The sequence below is a fragment of the Chiloscyllium plagiosum genome, chromosome 16 (genome assembly GCF_004010195.1).
Source record: "Chiloscyllium plagiosum isolate BGI_BamShark_2017 chromosome 16, ASM401019v2, whole genome shotgun sequence".
Taxonomy (NCBI): Eukaryota; Metazoa; Chordata; class Chondrichthyes; order Orectolobiformes; family Hemiscylliidae; genus Chiloscyllium; species Chiloscyllium plagiosum.
Window position 1 is genome coordinate 49,680,028 of NC_057725.1, and position 27,472 is coordinate 49,707,499.

Consider the following 27,472-nt stretch of genomic DNA (forward strand, 5'->3'; position numbering starts at 1 on the left):
GGGAGCTCAAGTGGTTTTTATCAACAACATGTTTTTGTGAAGAAGCTATAATACTGAAAATGCTGCATATACACAGCATATCTGTCAACATCTAAAATATTGGGCTAACATTATTAAACTGCAGTTCTGTCAAAGGCAAAGCCCAAACTGCTAACCCATTTTATTTTCCCTTTAACATGCTGAGTAGCCTGCTGTGTACGTCCAATGTCTTCCTTTGCTCTCTGAGTAATAACAAATAAAGTTATTAGCAATTTTTGAACTGCCAAACAAAGGTCTGCTTAAAGAAATAATCCAAGCTAAGATTTCTAATCTCCATGGATACAATAACAGCTGATGTGTGCAGTTGGTTTCTTTGATGTATGAGAGTTTATTCCATTTGCCCAGCTCCATGTTTAAAACACAGCATGACAATTTGAAAGAAAAATCATATTTTTGTTTGGAAAAATAGTCTGAGAAAGTGATGAATACTGAACCTGCCTCTTAATGAACTGTTGGACTGGGTTGGAATCCTACCCAGTGAGACTAAAGAGAGAAAAGAGAAAATAGCCTCCTTCTTTCTCAGAATGACACAATGATCCAAAGGCAAAACAATGAGAGATTTTAAGAAAAGTAAAGAACAACGTGTGTTTGGGGCTATGACAGGGGAGCTTTCCAGGAAGTTTAGCTCAGTTGGTTCATGATAAGGAGGGAAGGAGCAGAAGCGAGACCTAGCAGCAAATGGATAAGCCATTTGTTGCTATTATCTTCCACTTAAGTCTGTGCTGCTGAGCTTAAGGGAGTGAACATTGTGTCCATACTAGGTATAAGGGAAGCCCTTTTAATGGGAATTGGGGCATCAAAGGTGGGGGAGAGGCTGCAAAACTGTTATGACAAATAGAGGGCTAAAGGTTAGATATTTGGGATTTTAATAGTGCAAAATATGCAAAGAATTATGTTTTTAAGGTCTTATACCTTAACGGTCAAATATCAGTTTGGTCTTTTACAGTTTATACGCTTAACCACCGAATGTTGTGAAATAGCAGTAAAAACCTAACAGAATGTTAGAGGAAGAGATTAATACATAAACAAAGCAGTGCTGTAAATCTGCAGATTAGCTGATCAAGTGACCACCACTACTTGAAAGGGTTTTCAAATTCCACGCACTTTTCTTTTGCCATATTACTACGCGCACACACAAAAAAATGAGCCTTCTGGAACCTTCCGACAGTCAGAACATGAACAGAAAGAAAACGGAGAGCCCATAGCCCTAACCTACAGTAAGTACCATTTGTAAAATGACATCTAATTGTGTTAAAACTAATTAATATTAGCAGCATCTTCGCTAATGGTCTGTCCAGATAGCAAATCTGACTAAGTACAGTATATCTAAAGAAAGGTGTTCTATATCTGTTGTTTATCCTAAAATTGCAATGGTTTATCTCAGTTTTGAACTGTCAATGATTTGTGTCAGCTGGAATAGTAACTCTGCTTTCAGAAATCCAAACCAGAAGAGAGAAGAACCACTTTACAAGAAGCAAATTATCCCAAAAAGGCAAAAATTAATTCCCAAACAAAACATTCAAGGATCATGTGGATCAGAATCTGTTTCAAACTTGTCTAAATATGTACCCATGTAACACTGTGTTACATTCTTATAGACTTATTATGTTACAACCTGACTTCATTTACTATCACTATTGATATACTCTTATTCTATTAGTCTAATACTGTTACATTTCTGATGTGTTACAGTTTGATATTCCTCATACTACTAACAGTCTGTTACTATATGATGTTCTGATTTGTCACAGAATTGCACTTGATACTTTTACCACGCCACACAATTTTATAATTGCTTAGGCAACACTAAAATTTAATAGTCCCCTAGAATTCAAACACATACATGACACTTTTCAAACTAAGCTACCAGAGCTCCACTATCCACAATCTAAATCCATCTATCCATAGAAACATACATTCATGTTGAAAAGAAAACTTTCATTCATAGCAGGCCTTTATGAACTCAAGATGTCCTGAAGAACGTCATAGCCCAAGAAACATTGTGTGAAGTGTAATCAGTGTTGTAATGTAGAAACAGTGGCAGCCAGCCTCTGCACTGCAGGTCCTTCCAACAGCAATATACGGACTTTAAGTATCAGTTTGAGGATGACTGATGCCCGGTGACACTGAGATCTCTCAGGCTCTGCCACAAGAAACTGGGTTGTTTAACCGTCCACAGGTTAGATGGGGCTTTGGTTTAATCTCTCAAAATTGTTGTTTCGCCACGCTTGTCACTAATGTGGATGGTAAATATTGTAATTTTAAAACATGCCAGGCTGAATGCTCAGTCAGTTTAGAGTTAGCTGATATCAGATTGGGTGCTCACAAGTGCACTGGTCAATACCTTCTGCTGAATTAGTGTTAATTAGGCGCGCCTCATGGCTGAATTATACTTACAAAAAATTATGCAGTCAATTCTTAATCATGGCCAAATGCATCCCAAAATGAATTAATAGCTTCAGACCATAGTGTCATAGAGTCATACAGCATGGAAACAGACCCTTTGGTCCATCTAATCCATTGTGACAATTATCCCCAAACTAAACTAGTCTTACCAAACTTGATTGAGTTTTTTGAAGAGGTAACAAAGAGGATTGATTAGGGCAGAGTGGTGGACGTGATCTATATGGATTTCAGTAAGGCTTTCAACAAGGTTCCTCATGGGAGACTGGCTAGCAAGGTTAGACCTCGTGGAATACAGGGAGAACTAGCCACTTGGGTAGAGAACTGGCTCGAAGGTAGAAGACAGAGGGTGGTTGTGGAGGGTTACTTTTCAAACTGGAGGCCTGTGACCAGTGGTGTGCCGCAAGGATCGGTGCTGGGTCCACTACATTTTGTCATTTATATAAATGATTTGGATGTGAACATATGAGGTATAGTTAGTAAGTACGCAGCTGACACTAAAATTAGGTGTAGTGGACAGCGAAGAAGGTTACCTTAGAGTACAACGGGATCTTGAACAGATAGGCCAATGGGCTGAGGAGTGGCAGATGGAGTTTAATTTAGATAAATGTGAGGTGCTGCATTTTGGAAAAGCAAATCAGAGCAGGATGTATTCACTTAATGACATGGTCCTGGGGAGTGTTGCTGAACAAAGAGACCTTGGAGTGCAGGTTCATAGTTCCTTGAAATTAGAGTCGCAGGATAGATAGGATAGTGAAGGAAGCTATTGGTATGTTATCCTTTATTGGTCAGTGCATTGAGTATAGGAGTTAGGAGGTCATGTTGTGGCTGTACAGGTTAGGCCACTATTGGAATATTGTGTGCAATTCTTGTCTTCTTCCTATCAGAAGGATGTTGTGAAACTTGAAAGGGTTCAGAAAAGATTTATGAGGATGTTGCCAGGGTGGAGGAGTTTAGCTATAGGCTGGGGTTGTCTTCCCTGAGCATTGGAGGCTGAGAGGTGACCTTAAAGAGGTATATAAAATCATGTGGGACATGAATAGTGTAAATGGACAAGGTCTTTTCCCTGGGGACGTGGAGTCCAGAAGTAGAGGGCATAGGTTTATGGTGAGAACGTTAGATGTAAAAGAGACCTAAGGGGCAACTTTTTCACACAGAGGGTGGTGACTGTATGGAATGAGCTGTCAGAGGAAGTAGTGGAGGCTGGTATAATTACAGCATTTAAAAGGCATCTGGATGATATATGAATAGGATGGGTTTAGAAGGATATGGGGCAAGTGCTGGCGAATGGGACTAGATTTGGTTAGGATATCTGGTTGGCATGAAACAAATTGGACCGAAGGATCTGTTTCCATGCTGTACATCTCTATGACTCTACCTGCCTGCATTTGGCCCATATCCCTCCAAACATTTCTGATTAGTATACTTATCCAAATATCTTTTAAACATTGTACCTGCATCCACCACTTCCTCTGGAAGTTCATTCTACAAACAAACAACTCTCTGTGTGAACAAATTGCCCCTCATCTCTTTGTTAATCCTTGCTCCTCTCACCTTAAAAAAGTATGCCCCCTGTCTTAAAATCCCCAATCCCAGGGAAAATACCTAGGGTGTCATTCACCTTATCTATATCCCTCATGATTTTATAAACTTCTAAAAGGACACCCCTCAACCTTTTACGCTCTAGTGAAAGAAGTCCTATCTTTTGTAACCTCTCCTTATCAGTCAAACCTTACATTCCTGACAACATCCTGGTAAATCTTTTCTGAATCTCTCCAGCTTAATGATATCCTTCCTATAACAGGGCGACTAGAACTGTATGCAGTATTCCAGAAGAGGCCTCACCAATGTCCTCAGCATGATGTCCCAACTCCTCTACTCAAAATTCTGAGCAATGAAGGCAAGCATGCTAAATGCCTCCTTAACTACCCTGTCTACCTGTGACGCAAATTTCAAAGAATTATGTATCTGAAACCCGAGGTCTCTCTTGAGTTCTACTTCATGCTTATACAATTTGCTTTTTCAAAATGCAATACCTCATATTTATCCCAAATTAAACTCCATCTGCCACTCGTCAGTCCATTGATTAAGAGGCGAGAAAAAGTGGTGACAAAGAAAATGTTGAAAAGTGTGCTACAACATTTGAAGTCATGTTTCTCCTTCTAGGCTGTGCTATGACCGTAACCTACACAAGCCGCGTGGCTAATGCCCGTCTGTGCGGCTTTTCCAAATTGCTGCTACAATGGAAGGGGAGCATATACAAACTACTGTACAAAGAGTTCCTTATCTTTATGCTGCTTTATCTCACTCTCAGCTGCATCTACAGGTAAGAACAGTCTCTCACTAAAAAGAAGAACTGGGTTAGAGAGTGTGGGGTACAGTGATGGCAGATTATGTCAATGATATTCTGTAGTTTGTGTAGATCATTCTATACAATTTTCCTCTGCCCTCCCTTTTCTTGTTACTTGTTCCTCTTCTTTCCTCCTCATCTTCCTGTTTGCTTCAATCACTGGTACAAACTGGAGTGACAAAACAAAAAGAAAGACATCCATTTTCCTGACATCTTACCACCTGTCTTAATGCTTCACGTGACAAATAGTTACTTACAAGCACAGTTACTGTCCTTCAAGGCCTCAAAATAGCAGTGAAGTGAATGACTCTTTTAAATGTGCTTTGTTGGTATTGGTTGAGGAGGACTAGTGTCCAAGTCACCTCTCTGCTCTTGTACAAATGACATTGCAGAATCTTTAATGAGTGGAGACTGCCACATCCATTGTTTATCACATCATGTGGAGGACCGTAACCATGATCAGGCCCTCTCCCACACACACAATCTCTCTCTCTCTAACACACACACACACAATACAGTTATTTCTATGTTGTAAATGCAAGTTTAAGCTTTGCCACAAACATTCCTGAAGAACTTTAAGAGGAGGGTGGAGGTGGAGCAGTTAACGATTTTGTCCATACAAGGCAATCATTCAAACCCTACATTGATGGCCTGTGAAATCAGGCTGAAATCTTGATTCATCCAATGCATAAACACAAATCATGACTGATTAAATGTACTACTTTCTCCAAGCGAACACCTGAAGGCTTTCTGGGGTTAGATTTGCTTTGGTCTTTATTATGTCACTGATATACACCAATTAAATAAAACCTTACCCATCCAAGATAGCATTTTTAAGGTTGCACCTTTACATCACAGTACCAGAAATCTTTGATCAGCACATAAATAGTAAGCAGTAAGTAAAAGGTGGGCTATTTCGGACAAACATTATATCACATGTTTAGAAGTACAAGACAAGGTTAGAATACATAATGAATATTTAGTATCAGTATTGACTAGGGAAAGGGATATGATAGAATATCATTAGAATCAGAGATGGCAGAAGTAATGGATTGGGTAAAAATTGATTGGAAGAATGTACTGGAATTGCAGGATATACTTAGGGTGGATGTCACCTGATCTGGATGGTCTTAGGAACAGTAATTGGGTAGGGGTGGGGGAGGGGGGATCAACAGGCACTTGGAGAAACTTGAATTAATTAAGGACAGCCAGCAGGTATTTGCATAAGGCAGACCATGTTTGACTAATCCAGTTGAATGGAGTAACAGAAAGATTGATGAAGGGAATATGTGAATGTTGTCTGTATAGATTTTAGAAAAAAGTAACAAATTACTAATCAAAAGTCTAATTAATAAAATTGAGGCTTATGGAATAGGAAGGGTAGTGTCAGTTTGGATTAAAAACATTGGCCTCTGTTTTACTAGAAAGTGCCATTTTTGGTAATTTTCGTGGGGATTTATCTCAGTGAGCTCGAACATGTTTTCTCACGATAACTTCCCAAACTCTCATCATTACCATTGCACCACACCCCTATAGTGCCCTGCTCACCTTCCTCTCCCAAATATCACTGGTGGAAACATAGGAATTCCTGGCACCTGCAGCATCCTGAAAGCCCAGCCATTCACCTAGTCAAATGCCGGCAATCTGCTATTGCCCCACGTTGTTCTTCTTAATTTCCCTGGACAAGACAGACAGAAGGATATTGGCACCATGCTTTGGTGATAGGGACCTGGAGGGTGATGGGTATGGTCACTGTAACTGGTGCTTATCTTGAAAGGTTACTGCCTGGTGTCCAGGATGGAGAACCAGGAGAGCTCGAGTCACCAGGATACCACTCTGACTTCCATGTCCTGAACTGTCAGCATTTGGTTTGGTTTGGGCAACTGCACATCAGTGAGGTGAGATGATGTGACCAGAAGGTGGTGGGAACCTGGAACTCACTGTACAAAAGGGTGGCAAAGGCAGAAACACTCAGAGGACATACTTAAATATCCATTTGCAAGGCCGAAGCATTCAAGGCTATGGGCTGAGTGCTGGAAATTGAAATTAGAATAATGAGGTGGATGTTTTCATTGGTATAGACTCAATGAGCCAAAAGGCTTTTACTCTGTGCTGTAGACCTCCACATCTCTACCCATGATCATACTGAGTGGCATAGCAGCCTCAAAGGGCCAAGTATCCTGCTCTAAATCCAGCTCCTAGTTTCTGTGTTTTTTTTTTCTGTATTGGAACCTGGATTCCATATATAGAGGTATTAAGTACAAATAAATATCAATGTTTTGCTGAATCTTTACAAAGCCCGAGTGAGTCGCAGTTAGAATATTTCACCTAGTTCTGGTCACTGTACTTTTGGAAGGATGCGAAGATCTTTGAGAGGGTGCAGAGGGGTTTTACCACAGCAGGACTAGTGCTGAGGGATTTTAGCTACAAGGTTAGATTGAAGCTGCACAGGAGATGTACAAAATAATGACAGGTTAAAAATGGCGGACAAAGAAAATCTGCCCCCATTAGCTGATGATACAAGAATGTGAGGTCAGAAAATTAAGATTTTGGGTATGTGAAATAGGTGGTAATTTCTGATAGAGCTTTTTCACATGGTCAGTGGTAATGATTTAAAACTCAATGCCTGTTACAATGCTTGAGTCAGAAACAATTAATGATTTCAAAAGAAAGTTGATTTGATGGAAATGAATTTGTATGGCTAGGAGGATACAAAGGGGAAGATTAGACTGCTCCACAGACAGCTAGCACAGACTTGATAAGATGAGTCAATCGTTTGTGTGCCAAATGATTCTCTATGAAACTTTAATCTCCTTCTTGTTCATTCCTGCTGACACAGTGGAAATCAAGACTCATCGCATCACCGCTTAGTGTCAGTAGTGCAGAAATATTTCGAATCAGAATTGAGGAGGTGTAACTGTCAGGAAATAATAAGCAGGCTGAGGATATGAAAAAGACTAAGATGTAAATGAACTGGGCCTAAATAAATGACAACCACTGACATATGAATATTATCAGAGGAATTACTTTCAGAGTGAGGAAAATGTGGAACTTGCTGCCACATAGAAAAGTTAAAAATTGCAGAATGACAGAATGAAGGAGGAGGAAGCCATTCAGCACATTGTTCCTACACGATGGATAACATTGATGCATGCAGAGAGAGCCTAATTCAATTAAGAGGCAACACAGGGCCAGAGAGATTTGAGAGCAGGAAGGAAATTGAAAACTCTTATGGAATGTAAACACTAGAATTATTTGTGAGAAGTTACATAATTCTCTCCTGTAGATTCCATGACTAGAATCTTATTGGGGTGTGAGCAACATGGGCTATGATGAGATGTGTGCATAAGTGCAACAAGAACAATTTTGACCTCAAGATCATCTTGCTCCACCTTTTCTTCTTTTCACAAGTGACACAACGCTGAGATGCCAAATTACACTCATTAATGCTTGCTAAATGTTTTGTTAACTTCAATAGTATCAGACTCTCTTCTGTCTGCATGACGGGCTGTTCCCTCACACCCTAGAGATGACACTGACCTAGGTGGTGATCTCAAGCCAGACTGGTAGGACCTCCAGGTTTCTGTTGGAGAATCACAGGCTCCCCCTCCCCCCCCACTTTTCTGACATCTTATACACAAATTCTTAGTCGTGCAGGGGCTGCATCGGAATGCTAGTGCTCATCTGCGTGTTTTGCAGAGTCTTAAAGACAGAACAGGCAAAAGGGCTGCCAGTCTTTTGGCAGATATCCATGGTGGCAAATTGTACTGGGAAAGGTATGTGGTAAGACACACCATGGAGTGGGGTAGATAATTGATGAGCTAAGTTCAGTAAAATAGGATGAGAAAGTTTGGTAGGCCTTGCAGCGAGAAACTCCAAAAAACCCAACACAACTTGAACTTATCCAAAAAAGCATAAAATTCAGCCGTTTATGATTTCCTCGCATGACATGAAAACTGGAATTCATTACCTCCTGTCTTTCCTCTCTCTCTGTCTCTCTAGACAACCTTTAAAATCCAAGCTAGGCGGCAAGTAGCCAGTACTAACTGATATATCTACTCTTTCCAAGTCTACTTGTTCAAGACTGTATATTTTGGCTGATCATTTGGTTTCACTAAAAAAAAATATAAAATGAGCAAGTTGTGAGTTCTGCTTCGCAGTTATGTTATTTTGAACTTATTCCTGGAATATGTGCAGGTTTATGCTGGAAGAAAGCCAAAAACGTTTCTTCGAGAAAATGGCCATCAACTGTAACAATTATGCTGACCTAATCCCAATGTCATTTGTGCTCGGTAAGAATTCCATTCGTTATCAGCCTTTTCTCTTGATCTTCCCTGCACTTGTAAATTAAGGTATGAATTTTTTTTGGCAGAGTATGCATTCAGATCATTTGCCCTAAATATGTTCTCAGTATAACACTTTTCATGTGGGGGACCTCAATTCAACATCATTAGACACATTGTGTGGTCTTACAGCAAGCCACCAACAATAACCTATTTAGCAAAACAGAGACTCACACTCCATCTGCACAGGCATTTGAACTACTGCAAGATTGGCTGGGATCTGTTTTAGACAATCCTGGGAATATTTGAAGTGAATGGCGGCCTGTTTTTGATAAAAAGAAGTTTCTTACACCTTTCTCAGAGCACTATGGGTAAATTCTTTGGTCATTATTGCAGTCTGTGCTTCCATATCCTGAACAGCCCAACCAGCAGCCACTCTAAAAAGATCCCTAAACCTTCTGAAGTATAGACTCTCGTGGAATCAAAGGAAGTTGGAGCGCTACACCGAGCTCCACAAAACATCTGTAGCTGCTTCTGGCCAACTCACTGGTCCAGTTGTGTCTTATGGCAAATCTTGTCCCCAGAACAGGCAAAGGTTTCATCTTACTACGCAAATATATTTTGATTAGAGATCCTTATCAATGATGGTAGCAGACAGGTAATACAGAATGGCAATATTTTAAGGACTTCCTATGTTTCAATATTATATGTTATCTCTTGAGGTAGAGAAATAATGCTGAGATAGGAACATAGGAATAGGAGTAAGCATTTCGCCATTCAAAGCTGTTCCACCATTTAAGGAGCTCACAGTGGATCTGTGACTTAACTGCTGCACTTTGCCTGTGTCATTTAATTCTTTCTTCAAAATCCACGTCCTCTACCAGATAGAAGGATAAGGGCTGCAGATGCATATGAGCATCGCAAATTCCCCGCCAAGCTATACACCATCTTGATTTGGAACTGTATTACCATTCCCTCTGTTGCTGGGTCAAAATCCTGGAACTCTCTTCCTAACAGAGCCTACCTCTCATACACTATCATACAATGATTCAAGAATGCAGCTCACCACCGCCTTCTTCTGAACAATTTGGAAAAGGCAATAAATACTGGCCTAGCCAGCACCATTGACATACTCCACAAAGAAAACACCTTTGGATAACAAACTTTGGCAATCTGTTTAAAATTAACAAGAGATCTCACATTAATTGCTAGTTATGGAAGAGAACTCCAAATTTTTATCATCCATTTTGTGTTGAAGTATTTCCTAATTTCACTCCAGAAACATCTGGCTTTAATGTTTTGACTATACTCCAATAATTCTACATCGCACAGCCAGCAGAAACAGTTTCTCTCTAATCTAATTTCATTTATAATCTTAAAGACTTTCATCAAATCACACTTAACCTTCTGAATATTGGGGACGTAAAATCTTAGTTTATGTAATCTTTCTTTAAATTTAACATTTAGCAACCAGATATAATTCTGATAAATATATTCTGTACTCCCTCCAAGTCCAAGGTATCCTTCCTCAGGTGTGGTGCCCACAATGGGTCACAGTACTCCCGGTGTGATCTAATCAGGACTGTGTACAGATAAAGCATGATTTCTACCCTCTCATATTCTAATCCTCTAGATGTCAAGGTCAGTATTCTATCAGTCTTTTGATTACTTTCTCTACCTACTCATGACGTTTTATTGATCAATGCACCTAAACAATAACATAATCCCAAAATGTGTGTTGAACCTCCATTGATTCGGCTTTTCAGCATTTAGAACATGACCTGTTCTAACTCTTTTAGATTTAATGTGGGTGACTTTGGGATTCATTTGCTACAATTTTGTCTATTCAGTTAATCCATCAATATTATTTTACAATTTTATGCCACTGTCTGCAAAATCTCTGCACAATTGACAGATCAGAAAATTTGGATATCCCACTTTCTGCCCCTTCATCTAAGTCAGTTATACATATGGTCGATGATTGAGGCTGCAACACAGATTCTTATGGGACACCAGTAGTCACATCCTGCCAATTAGAGTGTCTTCCTACTATTCCCATTCTGTCTGTCCCACCATTCAACTAATTCAGTAGAGTGTCAATTTTTTTGCATTCAATTCCCTGGGTTTCAAGTTTGCTAGTTTCTTAAGAGAAACTTTCTCGAATGCCCGCTGGAAGTCCAGATGAACTAGCATAAACTCACATTTCTCTGTCATCATTCCAGTCACCTCTTCAAAAAAATCAATCCTTTACAAGTTTGCACAAGCTCTCCCCGATCACCTGGAAGTTTTAGGGTGTTTCATCACCCTGTCCTTAATTATAGGGTCTACCAATTTCCTGACATCTGATGTTGGGTTAACCAGTTTCCAATCTGAAGAAATGTTTTCAAACTGAAGAAACTTTGGAAGATCATAATTTGATCACATTTAATGTTCTCACCTACTTCTTTTAAAACCCAGAGCTGGAAACTATCAAACCCTAAGTACTTGTCACACTAATTTTAATTTATCCCTGACTACTATTTTGATTTTAATGAATTTCTGTTCCAATTATTCAATGCATTCACAATTTCCTTTAATTTCTTTGAGAATGTTATCAGACGTCGAGATACTCATAAGACTCATGATCTCTCATTTTCTGAATATAATTTTAAATTGTGTGTTGAAAAATTGAAAAGCCCAAATGGCTATTTGCCGCTCAACTTGTATTAGAATAAATAATTATTCACATTGCTGGTCAGTTCCAAAGTAACATTGCTTTGTGCATCTACCTTTCCACATCATGATGTGACAACTGTCTGATTTTAAGTGCTGGTAAAAAAAAATGTCTTGCAGTTTGTATGTTTGTAGCTTTCTGAGGACTTTGTTTTCACATCCATTATATACAACAAGCAGACAAAAGAAAATAGTTTGTGACCTGCCTATGTTGCTCAATATTTCCATTCCCAATCAGGCCGTCTATTGGAAAGCAAGCCATATAGATCAGCTTGAAAATTCCAACCCAGGTCAGTCCTCCTTGTTTTGACAGAAACATTATGTCTTTTCACTTTGGAATAATTTTCCAAACCTTCTTGTGAGCTGTCTCCCTCTATTTGATTGCATAACCAGTATTTCCCCTTTGTCCTTGTTCCCAATCGAGATTTTTACCTGCAATATGTTACAAGACAGGATTTATATCAGATGGTAGCCAGTCCACCACTAGACTTTACTTTGCTACTCACTGTGATGATATATATCTTTCCTTAGGTTTCTACGTGAGTCTGGTTGTGTCTCGCTGGTGGAACCAGTACCAGAGCATGCCATGGTTGGACCGCCTAATGTGCACTGTTTCCTGTCATGTCCAAGGCACGGATGAGTACGGCAGAATACTGCGGAGAACATTGATGCGCTATGCCAACCTGGCCTCCATCCTCACCTTCCGCTCAGTCAGCACTGCTGTCTACAAACGCTTTCCAACCATGAGGCACATGATGGAAGCAGGTGAGCAAACACTACACAGTGGCTAACCATGAAGAACCCAGGGCTAGAGCCCCCAGTCCAGGCACAGCTCCACATACATCTGAGGAATAGGGGAAGAAATAAGTAAGAGGTTGGGGAATCAGAATGGGAATGGAGGATTTGTGGGGATTGGAGGTTGAGCAGGTGGAAGTAGAAGTGCGAAGGGAAATGAGAAGTGAGCGGGGAGATATCTGACACAAAAATAGAAACCAGAAGAGGATTGGAAAAGAATAAACAAGGTAAAAGCAAATCAGAGCAGTGAGCTGGAATGGCTGATGAGGGAGTATCAGATAGGAGCAAGACAGATTGTACAGATGAGAATCAGTCCTTTGTGTATCCTCAGTCCAGGAGACTTTAGCAGCAGTCAGCCAAACATCTGCTGTCTCAGCTGCAAAAATTGTCAGCTCAGGAAGATAAAGGAGGTGGGTTAAAGTGGAAAAAAGGGAAACACTGCCACAGAAAGACTGGAAGAAGTCTCTATCCAACTGAGCTTTAAGCCATACAGATAGAGGGTATCATGCTCATTCCCTGACCTATTCTGGTCTGCGTTGGAGCAGCAGCTGTGGGCATAGTTGATCTCAGAACCCCTGAGTTACACAGGAGGCAGGTCAACTGAAATTTTCACTAATCGTAATCATTCAACAACCCATGTTGCAACTGTTTCTGTTAGTGTTGAATGAGAACAGGAGTGAGTTTTGTTTGTGGTGTCCCAGTAGTGAAGTATTTTAAAGATACTCACCACCTCGGTTCCCAAATTTAAAATTAGCACTTGAATGAGTCATTTTAAGGCAGCCAGCCTTCAGCTTGAATTTATGCCACCGGGAAAGGAGCAAGTATAACTGGATAGAATTGTTTGCCAGGCTTTGCACTTTTGAGCTCACCAGTGTTTAATTTCCACCCCATGAGAAATAATGGACTGTTTCCCATAAATCCCAGACATGGAGTACACCAACTATATAATAAATGAAAAAGCAATTTCCTCACCCTGTCCTTTGCCTGTCATCTTTGTGTTTCCAGGTTTTATGACTCCAGATGAGCACAAGAAGTTTGAGAGCCTGAATTCTCCTCACAATAAATTCTGGGTTCCCTGTGTGTGGTTCGTCAACCTTGCGGTGAAAGCAAGGCAGGAAGACCGAATCAGTGACTATGTGTCTCTGGCCCATATCTTCAGAGTGAGTATCTTCACCCTGTTGCAACCTTTTCCCTTCCTTCAGACACATCTGACACCTGCCAGCACCTTCCTTGGGTGAAATCATATCCCAAATGATTTTTTTTACAACTCCGCTATTTTTAACTTTCAGAGAAGTGAGTGGGAATAAGGGAGTAATAGATAAAATGTGAACGCTTAAAATGAAGGGAAGTTATACAGGAAATTTATCACAGACACATGGGCTCAGATGGATACCAGCTGAAATATTAGCAATATTTTCCACTACTGGTTGAAAGACTCATTGAGAAAATGGGTTTTGGCATCTCACCCAGTTTCTCATGAGTGTGGACCCCTTACTATAACATTAGTACAAAAGTAACCATCTCACTTAGGTTGGAGGATGGACTCAAGTGTGCACTGAAGATCATGGAGTAGACCTTGCCCTGAACAGAGATCGTCTTGGTGTCCTGGCCTCACTATCGGCAGCTACTGAGGCAATCAGTGAGGTTACAACAGATTGAATAAGTGGGGCAGCCCACCAGCTCCAGCACCGGCAGCTCAGGCTGCTCATTCTGACCCTAACAAATTACACACTTACTTTGCCTATTCTGAACTCAAAATAGCCATTGGGTTCCTACTTGCATCATCGGGCCTTAATTATGAGCCTACTTTCTCAGTCAGGGGACTTTTCAGTGATCGATCTTTGGGAACATGATCTTAACAATGGCGAAATTGCCATTGTGGACGATTTAGGCCAAAAGAAATGGAAATTCAGCCAAAGAATTTCAAGTAACATGTCCCTAGGCACTTTGTAGTGCTCCTCTGATGTACATAAACATGGCCCAGATTGACCAACTCATTCTTTCCTAAGGGCAAACAGTTCTTAGATGCTTAGAGTCACCATCATGCTTTCTTTTTAATCTGCTCTTAAATGGGTTACACAAAAATTTATAAAATGTAAATCACAGATCATAAATCTAATTTATAATGCAGAAGTTTAATTTTTACCCAACTCTGAATTATTGTCGCTTATGATTCCATATCTGCAATCCTTATTCTTATCTCTCTGATCTATCCTGTAGCAAAAAAAAATGACAATCGTATCTTAGAGTTGAACTCAAATCTTTAGGTTTGAATCGTACCCAATAAGAAATATTCGTAACCATTACTGGCTCTGCACAACATATCTATTTACCTGTCTGTCCATCTACCCATCATTTATATGTTGGTTTCTTTAAAATCAGTTTCCACCAGTTTTCAGGAATAATTCATAGATTTTGTTTTATCTTTTGTTTAATCAGTTTTGAGCAGGGAAAAAAAAACTTGAACATATTCCTTAATGCTTTTATTGCCAAAAATCAGGTCTCAGAGTTAAACACACATTGCTTACTTAGGATGCATGTTGAACAATATCAATCAGAGCTATAGCAACTCTAACAAGCTGGATACACTAAATTATGAGCACAGTTCAAGTAGACTTTCAAACTTACATTCAGACTTTGGAAATATTTACACATCACGATGGCAGCAATGTGCAACATTAAACATTGATTTTCTGACAACATTTTTGGCACGTACCGCAAGTACAAATACTATGAATTTATTTTACTGCTTAAATATCTTGGCAGTATTTTGCTTTTATGAATATTTATGTAACATTACTTCTACTATCATTGAATTATTGGAATGATGCAACACAGAAGGGAGCCATTTAGTGTATTGTGTCCGTGATAGCTCTTTGAAAAGTCCTCAAATAGTCCCATTGCCTTAATGATCCCCTGGCCCTTTTATTATTTCAAGTATTTATTCAATTCTGTTGTAAAGTTCGTGTTGAATATGCTTCCACTAATCTTTCAGGCAATGCAGTCCAGATCAGAGTTCATTGCTGCCTGTGTTTTTTCCAACATCTCTTGGTCTTTTTGCAATTATTATAAATCTGTATACTCTGCTTACTAACCCTACTGCCACAGGACTTTACCTTCATTTGCTCTGACTTTGAGTACTTTTATAAGTTTTCTCTTAACTTGCTCTGCTCTAAGGAGACCAAACTCCAGTTTCACCAGTGCCCCCATATGTACTGAAGTCTTGGATTCCTGATGTTCTTCCAGCATAGAACTAGTTAGCACAGTTGCCTGGATAACTAATTGTGGTTCAGAATAAAGTCAACAGTTTCGGTTTAATACCTGATCCAGCTAATGTACTTTTCAAACTTGCCTCTTTTCTTCTGGATGTGGAAAGCAATGGAAAATTACCACTGCCAAAAAAAACTGCCGAGAAAACAGTTGAGAGTGAACAACAGCAGACAATGAGCCAAGGTCACCTTCAGCTAGAGCACACATAAGGTTCTAGGAAATCTCTTCAGCACACATTCCAAGGCCTTGACTGTAAGGTGTGGTGGCGAAAATTACTCTGCACTGCTCCTGCTGTGGGCGAATCAGTTTTTCGTGACATTGACCAAAATTTCCTTGTTTTTGTGTTTTGTCTCTGTTTATAAATTAATGAACGGCCTTTGCAACTTACTTTTGCTACGTTCAAGGATTTTTGTTCTGACAACCTCTCAGTGCACCATTTAGATTACATTACTTCTCCTCACACTTCCTACCAAATGTGATCATTTCACACTTCTCTATATTAAATATCATCTGCCATTTCATCAGCCGATGAAAGTCTGTCACTATACAGCCTTGTCAAGTATTTATTACTATTGTCTCTGAGTTTCACATCATCCACAAACCTTCAGCTCAGGTCGTTAATACATATCAAAAAGAATAATGGTCCAGCAACAACACTGCATTAATAATAAAAGTTAATAAAGCTGAAAAAATCTCAGCAGGCAGACAATATCTGTGCAGAGAAATAGAGTTAACTTGTTAATTTTAAATCTGAGCTAAGATAAATTTTTGTTAAACAAAACTATTGAGGGATATGGATCAAAGGCTTGTCTAAGGAGTTAGGCCATAGATTAGCCATTGATCTCATTGAATAGTGGAACAGACTCAAGGGATGAATGGCCTTTTCTTGTTCCTGTCTACTTATGTTCCTAGATTAACAACAGTTCAGAAGAATTTGGTAAAAAGGCATTCCACCGACAGCATGAAAGTGACTGGCATTCTATCCTCCCACACTCCAAATTAACTTGTCAAGATTAACGTGTCTCAAACCTTTCCCCTTGCTAATCTTAGGCTGACCAACCCATACTGACTGGTTTGCTAATACTCACATAAACAAATATTGCTGGAGAAATTCAGTAGATCTAGCAGTGTCTGTAGAAAGCATGCTGAGAAAATGTTTCGAGACCAGTGACCTTTTTTTCAGAACTGAACTTGCAATTCTAAATATTTATTCTAAATCTCCGTTTTCTTTTTAAGTTTAAACTCAATTGCTTTATTCACCCTTGGATTTGCAATTTTGGATGCCATTTCTTCCTCCCCTTCTCACCCCCCGTGCATCCATTCTGAACCTGTACCATCTTCTCTTTAAAGGCTTTCTATTTCCCATTTCATGTTTTACCTGCTAACTTTTAATTCTATTCAATCTGGGCCAAATCCCTTTTCAACCAACCAAAAATAGCCCTTCACCAGGTGAATATATTCCCATTTTATCTTTCCATGTCCTTCATCATAACTACTTTAAATTGCATGATATTGTGATCCTTGTTTTCCAAGTGCTGTCCCATTGGAACTTTGCCACTTCAATCACCAAAATTATATTCAGCACTGTTTCCTTCCTTATTGGCCTAGTTAAATATTAGTCAAGAATGTTTTCCTGTTTACCTTATAGAAATTCGTCCCCATCTTTAGCTTTCTAGTCTAGTATAATTGCTGTGCCCCTATTATTGTTGCTTCAAGGTTATTGCAACTTTCTCAAATTTGTCTGCATAGTTACTCCATCATCTCCTTCCCACAATTTAGTGTCTCACAGCATATACCCCATAGTATAATAGCTCATCTATTGTTCCATCATTCTAGCCAAATAGATTACTCCTCTGAACCTCAAAATACATCCTTCCTTGCTGTTTTTGTCACAGTGTATTTGATAAGTACTACTAGCCTCCTCCATTTTGCCTTTACTATCTTTCCTTCATACACAGGAATATTCATTGCACTTTTCTTGCCCTGTTTAAGTTAAGTCTTTGTAATTGTCACTCTATCCCATATGGCTAGTTGTCCCAGCAATTCATCAATTTCTTTCACTCACATGCACTCAAACCCACAATAGCCTAACCTCATTTCCCCCAGTCTCTTCCCTCCCATTTCTGAACTCCTCTTTATACTGATGTTTCTCATTCTGAGTTCTCTCAACATCCTGTATCTACTCCATTCTGTTTCATCCTGGTACTCCCCTGCCAAATTTAAATCTCCATCCTAGTCAATCTCCCACAGAGATCCAAAGTTCCGATTGATTTCTGTACATGTGCCATGTACAGGTCTTCCTGCCCCAGAACAGGCCCCGAAGCCTCAAGAATCTTAAGATCTCTATCTTGTGCTATTTCCCAATCACATGTCATTCTTTCCTAACTTGCTGCTCTTAAACTCACTAATATGCAATACTGTAATTCAGAGATTACTAACTTTGAGGTACAGTGCTTTAACTTCCACCTTAAATCCTGAAACTTTAATGGTGGCACCTCAATTCTTTTACATCCGTAATGTGATGGCCTATGAATTTTTAATCATTGCTATTTGCCATTGAAGATTTATTGTACCTCATAAGTTCTGTCATTGGTTTGTTTGCAATTGAATGTTGTTCAAAATAAAAACTGGCTTTGTTTTTTCTGAGTTCATCCTGCACTTTTCAACTACGTTTATTCTTGAATTTGAGCCACCTTAAATTTTTGATCAAAACAAGCATTAAAAATCCTTATCTACATCAGTAAAAATCTGATGAGTACTTCGACTTTCTGTAACTTTTTCCCGAGATGGCTGCCTCTCTCGCATTTTGATTAATGCAGCTATGGAATTTTAACCTAACACTCAGCAGGAACCAAACACAATCAGGTCAGCTGCCTGTTTTAAAATCCTGCTACATTTTATTTTCAATTTCTTCTGGTGGGGTGTGAAAAACACACTTGATGCCATCAGTTTCTTGCCGAGTTGATTAGGTTAAAGTGATCGTCTTTCCCTGCCCAATGATTCAAAGATGGTGTTGCTTTTTTGCTTCCCTTTGGACCTCTCAATGTGTTCTCCAGTTGAGTACTGCCATATGCCTCAGGGAACTTGGGCTTGTGGCCATGAACAAGCCTTTGGCACCATACTGTTAGCCCAAATGTTATACCTCAGCTTTATTTTGCATGAACCTCAGATTCCCAAGCTCAAAAGTGAAATTCTGAAGTTTCAACACTCTACCCCAAACCTGCATCTGTGGCCATTGATAGGAATCAGATTTCAGAACCTGAGCACATTTTAGAGGGGCTTCATCAGTTTGCAGTGAGGGAGAGATGGAAGGAGGGATTTGTTACAATAGGAGTGATTGATTGTGGTGCAATCCAACTACAGGTAAACTCTAGTTATGATACAACAAGTAAATTGAGTAGGTCACCTAACATCAAATCGGGAAATTCTGTATCTTAAAGAGTGAGCAACATCGAAATCAAATCAGATCTCAGTTCCGTTCACAGCAAGCTAAAAGAATGTGATGATGCAGGGTGAGCAGGCGTTGCAAAAAGGAACAGCATGATCAGTATTCTAAGGACCACTTTGAAACTACTCATCAGATGAAGGAAGAATGCAATGGAACCATACATGTTGCAATGTTCTTATTTTGGAAATTGAGAAGTGGGGATAGGTTCACTGTACATCTAACTGTGTTGTTCCTACAGGAGGTGAATAACTTGCGCAGCCAGTGTGAGAAGCTGTACAGTTACGACTGGATCAGTGTCCCACTTGTTTACACACAGGTAAGATTCACAGATTTGGGTGAATTAGAGCTGCTTTGGGCAGATACACCACTCCACACATAAAGAGTGTAACTGAGGCTGACAGATTGGGCAGGTTTACTGTTTTGTCTCACTTTTGATAATTCTAACAAGAAGGAAAAATACTTCCTGCTGTAGCTTCCGAGGATTTGTAGCTACGATTTGATATCAGCACAAGCACAGGTAAGTTGTGATGTAATGGTAATCTCTGTAGATTATGTTCTGGAGATACAGGTTCAAATCCCTTAACAGCAGATGTCAATGTTTGTTTTAAAAAGTTGGTTACATGTAACCACTGTCAATTATTGTTAAAATCCCTCCCGGCCACCAACATCCTTTAGGGAAGAAAATTTGCCATGCTTACATAGTCTAGTCTACACGTGACCCCAGACCCACAGCCATGTGGTTGAATCTTTGAGCAGTTGATGATAAATGCTGGCTTGGCCAGAGTAGCTTGTATCTCAGGAATGAATAAAAACAATGTCAGCCTGACAGCACTTTACCCTTCCTTGAAAGATAAACAGCTGTAATGCAAAAGATGAAGTAGTCGTTTTGATTTTAGGAAATCTACATCTGCATCTTAATAGTTTATCATAAAGTTAGATATTTATGCAGGTTTAACCTGAGGTAGCTCTAAATCAAACTGGACAGGATTTACAGCTCACTGATATATTTAAGACCGACATGATTAAAAATTTGAATGTTTATTAATTCTCCATGCAATGTAGACTGCACATCATCGTAACTATTAACAGTGTCAACATCAAAACCTGATAGCTCCAAATTAGCAAAGGAGAGGTATAGGGCAGATTGATTCTGCTCTTGGCTAAAGCAGTATATTTGTTAGACTATTCTTAGTTGCTGGAAAAGCTGTGAATGATTCTTGTTCACAAACAATCATAAATTAAAACTTCCATGAAGTAATTATATGATTGATTTGTAAAATAAAAAAGACAACAGGCTCTGATTCTAGCTGTAATGGTGGACCTAAATTGCATTCATCTTCCTATTTGTGTTTATTATATCCCAGGTTGTGACTATTGCTGTTTACAGCTTCTTTCTGGCCTGCCTAATTGGTCGGCAGTTTCTCGATCCAAGTCAGGGTTATGCAGGCCATGAGCTTGACCTCTACATCCCCGTCTTCACCTTGTTGCAGTTTTTCTTCTATGCTGGTTGGCTTAAGGTAATGTCTCAAACTGGATGCAATATGAAATAATTAACAGGTGTGTAATCTTGATTGAATATTTCGTGGATGTCAGAGAATGAGAGGCCTTCTCAGAAACCCTGTTAGTAAATCCCCAGATGGATGGTTGATAAATGCACCACACTGTGCTGGACTGAGTCATACAGGTAAGCCTGAGGTTCCGAATCCAACCTGTGCTACATTAGGGAATCTCATCCAGAATAGCAGTCATAATACAACATCTCCACACTCCTGTGCTAAGGGTAGAAGTAGAGACAAGAGAAGAAACAAAATTCAGCCAGAGTTGCCATAGTACATGCCTCGGGCCAATAAATGAGAATATTTTTATGCCTTATTATGTTTGATTTCCTATTGATAACCTTTCTTCAGATTGACACATGAAGAATAGCTGAGGTACCCTAGATGATTGGTACTTGTACAGCAAAGTAGATGAGGAAAGAAATAAACTAAATCAAACTTTCTTTATAATGGTGTAAAAATGTCCCCTCTGATTTACTCCAATGGACTTGAGTTGTAAATATTGATCAGAAGTGAAAATACATTATTGCATAAAAATAACTGATTATGTAAATGGGCCTGAACTCCAGGAACCACAAGATTCCATAATCTCTGGTTTGTATTCAGTTCATTGGTACTTTTATAACCAGACACACAGTGGGGATCCCCAGTGCATTATGGTTCCAGACAGGACATGCCAAACTGTTAAGTTCTGGCTGAAGAGGGATGACTTCTTTATTCATCCATTCCCTGGGTTGGATGTAACAAGGTTAATTTTAAAAGGGTCCTTTCCTTTGTGAATACCTTTCTCCCAGATCAAACTAAATTTATGTTTTAAAAGGAACCAATTTAATCAAATCAAGCCTTTTAAAATTAACGTATAGGGAGTTTGTTAATTACTCCACATGGGAAGAAATACTGATGTAACATACAGATTAGAAATGAGATGAGTCCAAAAAATAAAGTGTCATACAATTGATGCAATGTATTACATCAAATCAGTTGTAATGACACTTTGATCTTTTACTTATAAATTCTGTATCCTATGTATCCTGCCCCATTAGCCATCTGATGAAGGAGCAATGCGCCAAAAGCTTGTACTTTCAAACAAACCATTCTGATGTGTTGCATCAGTATTTCATCCCATGCGTAGTAATTAACAAACTTTCTATGTGTTAATTTTAAAAGGCCTGATTAAATTGGTTCCTTTTAAAATATAAATTTAGTTTGATATGGGAGAAAGGTATTCACAAGGGAAGGGACCCTATTTAAATTAACCTTGTTGTATCCAAAAGTGTGATGTCATGCACTTTGGTAGGAAGAATTAAACTCCAGCTGTGAATTTCTGGCAGATCAATAATCCACATCTTCAGACAAGCAGGAGAGGAATTGAAAATATGGCCAGTCTTTCCTGTATATTGAGTACATGTAAAAGGGAAATCAGGAAAAATAAGGCCAGACTCACTATTAACATGATTGAATCTTCATAGGTGGCTGAGCAACTGATTAACCCTTTTGGTGAGGACGATGATGACTTTGAGGCGAATTGGCTCATTGACAGAAATTTCCAGGTAATTAATAAACTGTCATAGTGACCTACTGTTCAGAAACTGGCAGATTAAACAACCTTCATAGTCCTGTCAGTAAAGGGGAAGTTTCAGAAAAGTCAGCCATTTGTAATGATTGTAGCGTTCTGTTTGTGAGCATATAATAAAGAGTAATAACTAGGAGAAAGTGCCTGCAATACTGAGAATACGACCACCTGCAAGTTCCCTCCCAAATCACATATCATTCTGTCCTGGAGTGATATCATCATGCCCTCACTGTCGCTGGTTCAAAATTCTGAAACTGCTTTCTTAACCAATCAGTTAGAAGACCCTCTGTCGACTGTAGCACTTCCAGAAAGTTATTATCCACCACTTTCAAAGTCCTTTTGATTGGCCACTTTCAAGGCCAATACAGACTGGCTTAGCCAATGGCATCTACCTGCAATGACGGAATACAAATAAACAGGTGAATTGTGAGTTATTGACCACCACTTTCAAAGTTCTTTTGATTGGATTGGAGATGCTGGAGATCAGAGTTGATGAAAGGCTTTTGCCCAAAACGTCAATTTTCCTAGCTCCTCGAATGCTGCCTGACCTGCTGTGCTTTTTCAGCACCAAACTCTCAACACAGAGTATTAACTGTCTATTGTAGTAGATATTAGACCATTTATAGATATTAAAGCCTTGCATATAATTAGAATGGCAGAGACAGCAACAAAGGTTTAAGCTTAGAACTTTATCATGAGGCTCAAACATCTCAACTGCTTCAATGATTTTCCTTCCATCATGAAATCAGATGTGAGGATGTTCTCTGATAATTGCCCTATGTTCAACACATCATGTAATGAAGCAGTCCATGTCCATGTGCAGCAAGTCTTGGATAACATTTAGACTTGGACTGCTAAGTGGCCAGCAACATTCACGCCACAAGTGCCAGGCAATGACCATCTACGACTATTCAGAATCTAACCTTGACATTCATTGAAACCCCCGGGAGTTACTACTGACTCTAAACTGAACTGCATCAGCTACATAAGTATTTGGCTACAAGAGGAGCTCAGATGCCATGGATTCTGCAATGAGCAACTCACTTACAGATTCCTAAAGCCTTTTATAAGACAAAAGTCAGGAATGTGATAAAATACTCATCACTTGCCAGGATGGATGTAGCTCCAACAGCACATGAAAACATGACACCATTTGGGGTAAAGCAATCCACTTGACTAGCACCCCATTCACTATCTTCAACATTTACTTTCTTCATCACCAAGGCAAAGTGACAAAAGTGTGTACCATCAACAAACTGCATTGCAACAACTCACCAAGGCTCCTTTGACCGCACCTTCCACACACATAATCTTTATCACCTCAATGGACAAGGACAGCACTTACCTGAGAATACCATCACCTGCAAATTCCCTCCCAAATCACAAATCATTCTGTCCTGGAGTGATATCATCATGCCCTCACTGTCGCTGGTTCAAAATTCTGAAACTGCTTTCTTAACCAGACAGTTAGAAGACCTATCCTCTGTGGACTGCTGCAGTTCCAGGAAGTTATTATCTACCACTTTCAAAGTTCTTTTGATTGGCCACTTTTCAGGCCAATAATGACTGACTTAACCAATGGCATCTACCTCCAATGAAGGAATAAATATAAATAGATGAATTATAACTGTTGAACCTGGTTCATGATGTAGTGGGGCAATGGATAATAATATCTTACTATTCCCGCTGATGGAATCTTGAACTCCACTGAGCTGAGCTGATAGGACCTTAGTCTGGACATATTCTAGCATTCTGTTAGAGAAGCTTGAGCTGCCAATGAATGAACTGAAGAAGTTTGAGACTCCAGCACTGGAGATCTTTCAGACTTGCTGCCTTTTGCAAGACTGTTGGTTCATAACTTCCAGGAACCAAGGCTGATTGGAGCTTAGCCTTATTTTATTAAATCAGACCAATGTGTCTTTACTCTCAAATGAGTTGAATTGTTGGTCTCTTAACCTCCTAAATTATATAAAATTACCTTCATCACTCATCATGTGAGCACTGTCTCTAATTGATGGGGATGGAGACGTGAAGTAGTCTTGAAATAAAATGAAACAGAGCATAGTGTTAAATGTAGCTGTGATTATTGCATTAAATTATGACTAATTTTTTCCATAGTTGTCTGGATTCTTCTAATTTGATGACTGTATTTCTAATGAAGAGAGTGCAAGACGCAGACAGAATAACAAAGAACTGTGAACATTTACACAGTTCGTAAACTTTAAGCTGCTGAATAAACAGTAACTCATACTCTTGTTCAGAACTCTGAACAGTTTATGCTTAGTCAGTGGATTAATTAAGTTTAACTTGTAACTATGTAGAATTTCTGTTTATGCAGCACTGTAGAAAAAGCTTGCTGGACTCAAAAGATTCCTGCTTATTCAATATTGTGAGTTACTGATTACATAATGGTACTCTTCAGCTGAGTTGATAATTTGTATATTCTGACTTTTTTTTAAGGTTTCCCTCCTGGCCGTGGATGAAATGCATCAGAACTTACCTGCTCTTGAGAAGGATAAATATTGGAATGACAATAATCCAAAGCCTCCATACACAGCAGCAACCACAGAACACCGGAAAACCTCCTTCCTGGGCTCCACTTTTGATATCAGGTTAATTATTTTCACAGTGAAATTCTTTATGAATCAAAAAAAACACATAATTACAATGGCAGTAGTTACCTGTCTGTCAGATGAGATGCCTAAACATCCAGCATGTTACCATGGCAATTAGCCATTTGTACATGTGCAGTGTGTTTGATTTTCTTGTCCATTGTTATCTTTCATTGGAAGAAAAATAAGCAAGGTCAAAGAAAAGAGGAATGTCAGTAAACTTATAGGAGGGAAAAATGATCACTTGGGAGAACCCAACTCCTTTTCTTGAACTTGTTCTTAACAATGTACACAGCATAAACCTCCAACTCGTTTTAGGACCCTTTCCCTCTCCTGATCCACACCTACAAACTGGCCCTTAACCCGCCTGACAGCCTTTCTTATGGAATACAACCACCACAATGTAAATATAGAATTCTACAGTGTGGAAGCAGGCCACTTGGCCCATTGAGTCCACACTGAAGCTCTGAAGAGTAGCATCCTACCCAGACCCACTCCCTTACCCTGTCTCTGTAACACTGTATTTCCCGTGAACGTTCCTGGACAATGTAGCATGGCCAATCCACCTAACCTGTACATTTTTAGACTGTGAGAGGAAACTGGAGCACTTGGAGGAAACCCACACAGACACAGGGAGAATGTGCACATTCCACACAGACGGGTGGAATCAAACCTCCGACCCTGGCACTGTGAGGCAACAGTGTCACTGAGCCACCATGTCGCATGTGGAGCAAAATCCTATCGCTTAGCTTCATTTTGCTCATCCAGAGCTTGAGTTCCTGCCAAAAGCAACTCAGACCTCCTGCTGTCACGCACACACAAATTTCCAGCACCTCAGCGGAAGAGCAGCATTTGAATAATCGTGGTTCATATGTCTAAGTAGAACATAAGCAGATGGCTGAATAATAACGTAGTAGTTTAAAATTCAGGTCAGCTGGAGATAGCTTCATGAGATTAATGCCATCAGTTAACTATATCAATTGTAGTCCATTTATTTTGAATTGTTGACATTTTTATTAAAGAGTGGATAAAGGAATATGTTTCCAGTACATTGTGATAAGTTTAATAAAACTATGAATCCCTTTCTTGTGAGATATGCTCAGTCTGAAGGGGTACATGTGAAATCAGAAGTTCAAAGGGTGGGGGATTTCTGGTAAAAAACTGAATTCCAACATGGTGCAGCATTCCCAAGAGTTCAAACCAGGCAGAGATTAGGTTTGTAGCTGAGTATACTTTAGCATTATTCTGTGGTGAGTTCCTGTCCTATGCATTCAGCAATAAGTGCTAAACAAAGATGAGAGATTTCCCAGAGAGATTGAATCTCTGGGCTATCTCTGTACTTCACTTTCTTCCAAAATGTTTTTGTTCCTCTACTTTTCTTTGCCAATGTGTCAACTCTTGTACTCATGACTAAAAGGGGAAAATAAACATGCTGGTGACCCAGAAGACTTCAAACAAAATAAATACTGTTGATTCTTGACAATGGTGTACCCCAAACACCTTGTGGCAACGCTCAGTGCAGAAGAATACTTCAAAGAACAATACAGAGAGCGTTTTAGACCTGACAGAAGATGTGCAGTTCGATAGGAAATGGGAGGTTTCAAGGGAGAGGTGTAGGTTGCATCATAAAGTGGTACTTTGTGGGAGTGCTCCTCAGGTTGACCTGAGCCAGTACAGTGACTGATCAGAAGTTGAAGATTGTGAGAGTCAAAACTAAATGGTCCTTGCACAAAAGCAGAAACTTCAAACGGAGCAGTAGTAATGAAAAGGCTGTCATTTTTCTTTAAAATGTTACAGTTTTGAAAGAGTGTCAGTGCCATAGCACACAGATGCTCCAAGACAAGGCTTGAAAAATTAAGCTGTAAAGGTCAATAAAGAAACTCATACTTCAAGAGCAGAGAACTGGGGAAATTGCTAACTTGGCCATTTAATCAGATAAGCACTGGATAATTTACAGAAATTTGAGATTCCGGTTTAACACAATTTTCTTTTGGGTAGCAAGTCGAACAAAACAGTAAGGTTCTGAAACACAGAAAGCCTCCATTTACAGATGCTAACAGAGGGAAAGACTTGATTACAGCTGCAAGGAGAAGGTAAACCTACACTATAGGCAGGAAGAGAGGGTAAATCTCCATTATAGCCATAAAACATAGAAAAGTCCTCCTGTTCAGTACAAAAGCAGCAGAGAACCACCATTACTGAAGAATACTAATCTTTAAAAATAAAAAATAGTTGAACACTTTTGGAAGTTATGGCATCAGAAATGTTTTTGTCAGAAAGATTTAGTTTCAGAAATGGGCCAAATAGAATACAAAACTATACATCCTCGAGTTATAAAACAGCTTCTCAGCAGGAATGTAAGTCAAGAGCAGAACAAGAAAATATACTTCTGCACACAATTGGGAGTACTGCTGATGATGTCATTCTTCAC

At 39.4% G+C, this 27,472-nt stretch overlaps 1 protein-coding gene across 2 annotated transcripts in view; it reads left to right on the forward strand.

Moving 5' to 3' along the window:
- The first annotated feature begins 918 nt into the window (after positions 1–918).
- The window catches only part of LOC122557879 (bestrophin-2-like), a 42,272-nt gene continuing 15,718 nt past the window's right edge, over positions 919–27,472 (forward strand). Inside the window, exons 1-9 of one of the 2 annotated variants that reach the window (XM_043706044.1) lie at positions 919–1,256; positions 4,609–4,768; positions 8,990–9,084; positions 12,319–12,552; positions 13,588–13,742; positions 19,539–19,616; positions 20,665–20,817; positions 22,326–22,406; positions 24,890–25,041. In XM_043706044.1, the coding sequence (XP_043561979.1) occupies positions 4,617–4,768; positions 8,990–9,084; positions 12,319–12,552; positions 13,588–13,742; positions 19,539–19,616; positions 20,665–20,817; positions 22,326–22,406; positions 24,890–25,041 (1,100 nt within the window). In that variant the 5' untranslated portion in view covers positions 919–1,256; positions 4,609–4,616. Of the gene's footprint in view, positions 1,257–4,608; positions 4,769–8,989; positions 9,085–10,587; positions 10,717–12,318; positions 12,553–13,587; positions 13,743–19,538; positions 19,617–20,664; positions 20,818–22,325; positions 22,407–24,889; positions 25,042–27,472 lie in introns of those variants that run through there. The other variant, XM_043706045.1, reaches the window with a different exon arrangement.